This window comes from Echinococcus granulosus (genome assembly GCF_000524195.1).
Source record: "Echinococcus granulosus chromosome Unknown EG_S00087, whole genome shotgun sequence".
NCBI classification, from domain to species: domain Eukaryota; kingdom Metazoa; phylum Platyhelminthes; class Cestoda; order Cyclophyllidea; family Taeniidae; genus Echinococcus; species Echinococcus granulosus.
Genome location: NW_020170467.1, coordinates 4,688 through 13,124, shown reverse-complemented (window position 1 = coordinate 13,124; position 8,437 = coordinate 4,688). Strand labels below are relative to the sequence as shown.

Here is an 8,437-nt window from a genome sequence, read left to right as displayed (position 1 = left end):
GGCCAAAGTCACCTGCGTCTCTGCTACAGTTATATTGCCATTGGCCAGGAATGGCATAGATCACATCCCATCTAAAAGAGTGGAAAGCGCTCCTATGGACGGCAAACGATTGCTTCTTCAGGAGTTGCTTGACTTGCATCGAGTTGTACCATACCAAGTAATTCTGAGTAGCACTGAGTAGACAGACAGTTGTCAATCCATTTATTGTTTGGTTCACCTTTAGCAAGTGGCCGGATGGTTCATGGTGAATGATTACGCCTCCATTGCACCACACGCACGCATAGAACAGGCTCAACCTCCGGGGTGGGATGGGCCGTGTGGTCGTGACGAGTAGCTAGCAAGCTTGATTAACGTTGGAACATGAAAGTTGTTCCTCATCACAACCCACTCAGTCAACAAAACACTAGGAACGCTAACGCGCAATCATTTTCACGGATTGACGTGAAATACAAACAGACCTCCAAGCTTGCTGTCTGTTCCCTCTTGCTAATATCTTTGTTCAAGTTTTACCTTTGACCAGGGGTTACTTCATCGTAGATGTTTCACACGGTTGAAGGATCGTGACGGCTTGAGCAATGGTGACAAGTATTTTTGTATTACTACAAAGAATTCAAAGTCTTTCTCAACGTCATACGCTTGCTCTTAGGGAATTTGTCTTAAGCACCTAATGCTTTTAACTTTGTATGCACATTTGTACGGTCCACTACCCAACCTCTGTCAGATGCTACATGGCAGATTTTCTCTAGAAAAGGAAGGAATTTGAGGTCAGTTTGTCGAGTCGACAAGTCCGTCTGGCTCACATTCATCAGGTGTATTCAACCGACACTGTACAACTACAAATTGGGAGGGAAAAGTGTCAGCGAGCACGGTCAGGTAAGGCGAGATGAAGTGAGGTGAAGTGAGAAGTAAGGAAAAAGGAGTGATCTGAGTCACTGACAGACCGAGGCACCCCTATTTATGGTTCAAGTGGCCTGCACTCAAACGATGGTAGCATGCATCTGCCATTCCACAAGCTGCTACAACCCTTAACACGATACATCATGATAATGAGCTATACGAAAAACGCCACACACCTTTTTGGTCATGTAATACATCGACGAGAGATTCATGATCAGTCAGGAGAGCAATTGGAGGGAGAAAGTGTAATAAGTACAGCAATCTCACACATGTGCTTTAATTTAGGTGGACCAAGAATCGGAGGAGCTCTAGACAGGCACACTTGCTTCCCCACCATTCATTTGTTATGTCAGCTGTGTGCATGTTGTAGGGTGTCCGTGGAGTCAGTAGATATCTCCTATCTGTTCTTCTCTACAAAAATAATAAGTCAGTCGAAAGGCCGTGTGGATTTTTGCACACATACACCATGTCCATTAGATGTTACAGGTACGGTGAGTAACAGACTGGGGTGAATCGAGCATTTCGTATCCCTTGACAGAAGTGGCATATTTTATAGATGTTGAAACAACACTGTAGGGATTTGCGCACTTAATGGCAAGGAGAGAGTACTCGTTGATGTGGTTGTGGATGCTGCTGCTAGAGTAGAGCCCAATTTATCGCCTACGATGATGGAGGACCTGAGCGTCAGCAAGTAACTGTATCAGCAGCACACGGTAGGGCTGAAAGCCTCCTGACGCAGCCTCGTGTCTTCGGACCACAGATGGTAGGTGGGACATCACTTCGCAAGTACCCAACTTTAAAGTGAAGAGAGCAGAAAGCACCCGACGATGCTTGATGATGGAAAACTCAAACGAGTTACACAACGTCTTCTCATGCTTATACTGCTTTCAAGGACTCAACGCTCTCCCTTACCAAATGTTTCACATACATGCACATACACACACACGCACACACACTAAATGTCACCTTCAAATCTGCAGCCCGTGAATACACCTTCGACGTGCGCTACACCAGTCGTGAGGTGCACGACCGCGCAAGACGCAATCTCTACCACGCAGCCAACGAGGCATCAGGCTCCTTCGGCAACTCAATGACAACTGCGGCTACAACGGTGTTTGGGTCGGCAGAGCTGGGGGGGTCGGCGGGAGTAACCAGCCCACTATCAATAGGCTCGATGCATCAGTTCGAAGACTCCACTCACGTTACCGCCACCTCGCCGACCTCTCTCAATCGCATTACGTTGCACACCTCGCACAGTGACTCCATGGCCAGTATGGAGGAGGTGAGTGGCCGCAGTGAATTAGGCAGCAATGTGGCGAAAAGTGGGGCAACTGTGGCTTGATTTGGTTGCAGTGTCACCTGAGATGTATGTGTGGTGCGAGTGGTGCAATGCGTAGTTGATGGTAGAGACGATCGACTAATGACGGAAGGCGAAAAGCAAAAAATACTGTCGGTAGTGCACCACAAAGTCGACTGCCGTGCCAAGGTTTACGGGTGCTACGAAAGGAGTAAGAAGTTTGGCCTAAAATTGAAATGAAGTGGTTTATTTTAGGGAATTTGGTGCACTTCGGTACTATGAGGTGTTTAAAATGTAGGTCAGGTTCATATCATATTTGCTTGGATTGCCTCGGTGAGGCAGTGTGTTCCTGAAATGGAGTCGAAGTAGAGCCAAATTTGATAATTCGAGGTGATTTCTTGGGAAGTGAGTAGATCGTACCGACATAATACTCAACACAGCAGAGTGCAAAAAGTGCTGCTCGAGGTGCGTCTCCAGTTGTATGAAATGTTTTGCGAGTTTCGGAGATCTGTCAATCCGAGTGGGTGCATTACCGAGATATCCTGTCCATAATTGTACACGCGAGTCGTTCTTGAAGTATGGCAAAGGTGATGCCGAACAATGGAGCAGATGAAGTGATCTGGAGCTAGTTTGGTGCGTGGCTGTGGCGAATTACCGAGCCTGATTCATGTTGCTCCAGCAGCACTTAATATTGTTAGCATTTTTGCCAGATTTAGGCAAATCCTGCTTACAAGTCTCCGTCCCCCTACGATGATGATTTATCTCAATAAAACAGACAGCAAAAAGAAAAAAACGGACGATGATGATTTTGATGATGAGGTATTTAAAGGTAGTAGCGAGGCATTACGTAACGCCTTTCACACGTCGAGTTGGAAACAGCTTGCCATGCACAACTGTGGGGAATGAAACAAACACATTTACATTAGTGTCATTAATGAATGTGATGGAACTTAAGCTAGTGGGTTTAGGGCACAGGTGGTAAACAAACACGGGGCAGCCATCGTTTTTTTGCTTCCTGAGGTTTTCGAGAACGCGTGTTGAGGGGAGAGTACTTACAGACTGACCTGTGTCACGTGCCTTTTGTGTTTCAACGTTTGTGGAAGAGGCATGCCATTGGTTGCCCCCCAAACAATCCACTCACGGCCCCCCTGACCACTTCCAAGACATGCACCACTTCATCAGCAAACGACTGTCCTTTGTCTTCGTCTGTGTGTACGTGTGTGTGTGTGTACGTGGTGGACTGTGGACACAATGACTCGCTCGTTGAGGCCCAAACAGCCACCAAGGCTGACATCTACCCACACAATGTGGTGCAACTCGAACGTGTGCAACAATACCTTCGTTTCCACTTAGAAACAACCCAGACTAGTTCCTCATTGGGGTAAGAGCGTTATTCCTACTTGGTGACGCCAAACTCCCCACCTTGCTTTGCATTCGGTGAGAAGATTTGCATTTTAGGACTGGGAAGTAGACAATGTCCCATCCCCATCCTCCTCTGATTCTCCTCAGTTGTAAAAAAGTGATTAACATTGCATTCCTTTGTATCCAGGCTGTCACATGACCACGTGCGTAATAGAGTAGACAGCGGGATGATCAAAGCGGCATAGAAGTGCAGGTGTCTACCACTAGACAGGACTTTTATTAAAAGTGCTCTTCGTAAGCCTACGCCCGGCTGGAAAAAAAAGTAAGTATTAACGTTGATTTTTCTCATTTTTTGACGCTTTGGAAACAAAAAACTAATGTTTCTTCAAAAGGTGGTATTCATGTGGGTCAACTGATTCCGTCCAGTTTCCTACACTAATTTGGGAGTGAATAAAGTGGGTTGATTAGAGCAATTAAAGCTTTCACTACGCCCATGGAGACATTTTGATTGCGCCCTTTGAGTGATTAATTGACACTCGACAATGTGCTAACGCGGACTAGGGGTGTATGGGTAGTGACTCCACATTGAAGGTCATTTACTCATTTCTCTCGCAGTCAGCAAGGTGTATAGACAATGGAGAAGCATTTGCGCCATCCACTAACTCACGGTCACTCCCAGTAATGAAAATTATGCTCATTCACAATTGCTCCGGGAGGTCGGACGTCGATTCCAAACTTTTGAGGCAACGTAAATCCGTTTAAATTGAAACCACAGAGGGGGACATTTTTCACGAGGCCATGGAGCCTGGTTGATGAGATGGATTACGGATGCAGCTTACGGATGGATAAATACGGGATGGACGGCCGGATTCTGTTGACCGGAAACAATGCGTCTTGTGACACAATAATGAATGACATAGCCATTCTGCCAAATCGCACACTCAAAATTTTACAGGTCTCGGGATTTGAAAGTGAATACTACAGGGTTAGCGACCTTCAGAGTTAGGAAAAATAGGTGCTTTTTTCATCATTCTAAATTCTACCTGGTCCATTTAAAATGATTTTTGAAAATTGCTTATACAATCAAAATATCAGGATGATTTGTTGGAATCATTGTGGACATTTTCGAAAGGACTTCGAATTAGACATTTTGACAGTTTTTCGATTCATGGTAACACACTGACTTTGTTAGCTCACGTAACTAAGGCTAGGAGAAAAGGTGAATTCAGTTTGGAACTGGCTGTTTCGAAAATCGTCCAGTTGCAGTCCAAGCTCTACCTATACATCTACTCCTACCCAATCCCCATTTCCCCCCTCCCTTTCCCCTTTCAGTCTATGTCCAGCTTAGCGCTTTGCAAAATCGGAATTATAGTGGTTTTTCCCAATTTTCTTGTCAGGATTCATTAAGGCTATTGGAAAGGATGTATTTTTTTCTCAGTTTTGAAAAGTTTTTGGATATTTTGGGTCAATTCGACGCATAATTTTTTCCAGTCCTCAATTTACTTTTCACTTCTCTCTTTCCCCATTTGATTACTTTCTGCCTTTCACGATGTGTCACATCACGTACCAACACAAACGAGACACGCGCTCCGCCAGGGTCATTTTCCACTGTCCTGCGAAGTAATTGGCTGGTGGGGTGACCTTGAGGCCACACATCACGCAGTGGCCGTTCGCTAGGTGCGTGAACAGGGAAACCTTGGGATTGGGATACGGGCAGGCAGGCTTGCAGAATCACTGCACGGTCTGGTATCTATTCCACAATGCGAGATATCTAACAACCACTTTGAGTTTGACCAGTGTCCCATCGCTTTGGATGGTCAGTAATGAATGGGGACTCATCGGCCGTTAAATGTAGCAATTTTCTCGCGAACGCTATCCAATATTCTAAAAGGATCGGAAGTCGCCGTGAAAAAAGTTGACTCCTGAGGAAATACATCTTATTTTTTAAGTAAAAGCTTTCATAAAGGCCACTCCATTTTCAAATAATTTCTAAAACTGCCTCCCTATTCGTGTATGGATTTTAATCAATTACTTGGAAGTATTCATTTTAGATATTGAAGATAAATAGAAAGCTGCTGATAGAGATCATTTGAAGATACCTCCACAGGTGCAAAAAATTATCCCACCATTTGTTGTAGATTTCCAGGAGTGAACTTTGGAGGTACACGGTTAAGTGGTAATCAAAATTGTGCAAAATGGGGTATTTCTCTCCACCTTGTTTCATACAACATTTTAGTCTTAAGGCGTTCACTGTCGGCGTCAAGCATATGTGACGCGTATTTTTTATGTCTATGCAAATTGGCTGCACCACAGGAATGTTTTTGATTTGGAAATAAAAATTGGTCAGAAAATTTGTGCAAATCGGTGCCACAGGAGAGCAATGGAACACCTTCGATCTCCTGATGGCGGATGCGTTATTGTGCCGAGCTGACGTTTAGGCATTGCTAAGACGTATTCAACTCGCCCCAGCAACTGTTAATGAGCAAAATGCGTAAAAGGGGGCGATGTAACACGTTTTAATAAGCTGCCGGCTACCAACCCATTTGTAAATTGGTCTTAGAGGTGCTTTTCGACAGATGAAACAGCTATTCAGTTCTTCTGCTACCCCCTCACCCAGAATGTTGCTCCTCCCTCTTGTGGTCCCTTTTCAAAATAACAATCGTTTAATTTCAAAGAGAACTTTAAATTCGTTTGCAGAATTGCAGCAATTTTTTGTAAAATAGACTTTTAAACAAGGGAACTCTGATCTGCCGAGTTGTGAGGATCCAGCGGAAGCAGTCACGACGACTGCATCGTGGGGGATTTTGAGCAGGTATTAGTTGTGGACCAATCGCTACTACTATTACGAAGGGAGAGAGATAGGGTAATAGGCTTTCCTTCCGTAAATGAAATTTTTCTTTATTAATACAGGAAATAAACCCGACAACCTATTTGTTTTAGCTCCAAAGTGGCGTATTCTTTTAAACTACTGTCACATCTTAGCAGCGAAAAGAACGGAAGTAACCTTGACAGGTGGATTAAAATGAGTTGAACTGAGTAAAATCGGAGACATGATTATTTTCGTTTTGAAATTTTGCGACAAATTTCTGTTTCTTTTAACATCTACTGTTAATTACTCACCACTTTTTGCATCCAATAGAGCATTTCGTTGGAAAAGCAAATCCTTAGGAGACATTAAAACTCACTTAAAATGATGCAGCACTAGGAAGGCAGTAAGAAACACCGGTGTGGAGGTGTGCCTACTATGGCAAGTGCACCAGAATGGAGAGGCTCCAAACCTGGAACGCGATATCACCCCAGCCATAAGGAATGCTCAACGTTCCGACATTAAACGCACAGATTTTATAAAACCGAGTGTCTGGAAGAAGTGAATAAAAGGTAACACCGTTCTTCAAAAAGCAGTGCTTTTATATCACTCCTTAGAACATTTTACTATTTCTCTTCGTCAGTTTATGCCACAATTGCAGACTTACTTCGTCATTAAGTAGGAATAGTTTTTTTACCTCCATGAACCTGCCCACAAATACTTCACTCTTGGTGTTGCTTTTTTGGGTTTCGGCTAAGGTGTTGAATAGTGTGGGGTCCAGTTAATTTTGGGGCTACTTACTCCATAGTTTTAATCGACAGAACTATTGCTATCCTACAAACGAAATCCGTAAAATGGGTGCTGATGAGGAAATGAGGTATGATTTAAAATAATAGTAGTTCTCCAGTTACTCATTAAAGTTTGGAAATGGCTTTATTTTCACCGTATCGAAAGACTGAGAGATCATTATTGTAAGTGGTATGACGTAAGAAAATTAATAAACAATGACCATTGAAAGCACTCTCAAAAACAAATTCCACATTAAAAGATGGATCGATGGACACGGAATGAACGTAAACAAACATCTCCGAAATGCTGAAACGGAAGAAATTACCCATTGCAAAAATCATTTCTTGGTCAAACAATGAATCGACAAATTTGTCACCAAAGCACTCAACACTCCCTCTTGTAAAATGGGATCTAAATATTTGAGAACCCAATTCTTTCGCCTTCAGGAGGTACAAGAGATGCTTCAACGCTGGCGTCGAGAGGAGGTAAAGTGTCGCGTGTGCATGGACCGTCCTGTAAAGTGCGTTTTCGTTCCCTGCGGTCACCTGAGCTGCGAGGAATGTGGACTGCGTCTTACCCACTGCCACATTTGCCGCAAGGCCATAGAGCTTCGCCAACGCTGCTACTTCCCATGGGACGAGGACCAAAAATTTCCTTCTATTTCCCCACATCCACCCTGTTCTGCCTCGTCCAGCGCCGTCACAGCTGCTGCTACCGTCGCAGATGGAGCTGTCGCTAAATCGCATCGAACTGTTGCTTTCAATATCCATGAGAACGCAGAAAGTGACGTGGAAGGAGGTGCTGGGTCTTCTTCAGACGAGGAAGAAGAGGGAACGGAGAGTGGTGAGGTGATGCAACCAGGAGCTTTTGATTTCTTCCATCGTCATCGGCGTCAATCTGAACGGGAGAGACACAGTTCGTCGACCTCCTCTGCGCTGTCCGCACCTTTGGAGAGAGTCTCTCCATGAGATAGGTGAACTAAAATCGCCAAAGAAGATGATGCTGCTTCGAAGAATGTCCGCAAAACAACCGCACACGATCTTGCCCCTTCTTTGAATTTTCCAATTCCTTCTCCTCTCCTCTTCCGCCGCCCTGTTGTCTGCGCGCATGACGCACGAAACCTCTGCTATTTTGTATTGACCCCCCTACATTATCGTCCATGAAGAGATATGTGAAAATTTTTTGAAAAGAAAAATATTTAGAATCTGTTATTAATGCTTTAAAGATGCACAACGTCATGATTAATCATGCTTTTGCTGTGTGAAGCAGGGACATACTCCCAGATC

General features: G+C 44.2%; 2 protein-coding genes across 2 annotated transcripts in view; both read left to right on the top strand. All coding sequences in view use genetic code 11, as the record gives it.

Annotated features, from left to right (window-relative positions):
• The window catches only part of EGR_07785 (E3 ubiquitin-protein ligase MYLIP-A), a gene marked incomplete at both ends in the record, with an annotated part of 4,259 nt that extends 2,020 nt beyond the window's left edge, over positions 1-2,239 (top strand). The window contains one exon of the mRNA XM_024497034.1: positions 1,878-2,239. Coding sequence (XP_024348522.1) covers positions 1,878-2,239 — 362 coding nt within the window. The remainder of the gene's footprint in view (positions 1-1,877) is intronic.
• Positions 2,240-7,555: 5,316 nt separating this feature from the next.
• Positions 7,556-8,119, top strand: EGR_07784 (Baculoviral IAP repeat-containing protein 7; the record flags this gene model as incomplete). The annotated part of the gene is made up of 1 exon (XM_024497033.1): positions 7,556-8,119. One exon carries the CDS (start codon positions 7,556-7,558, stop codon positions 8,117-8,119), a length of 564 nt encoding a protein of 187 aa, XP_024348521.1.
• Positions 8,120-8,437: the final 318 nt, after the last annotated feature.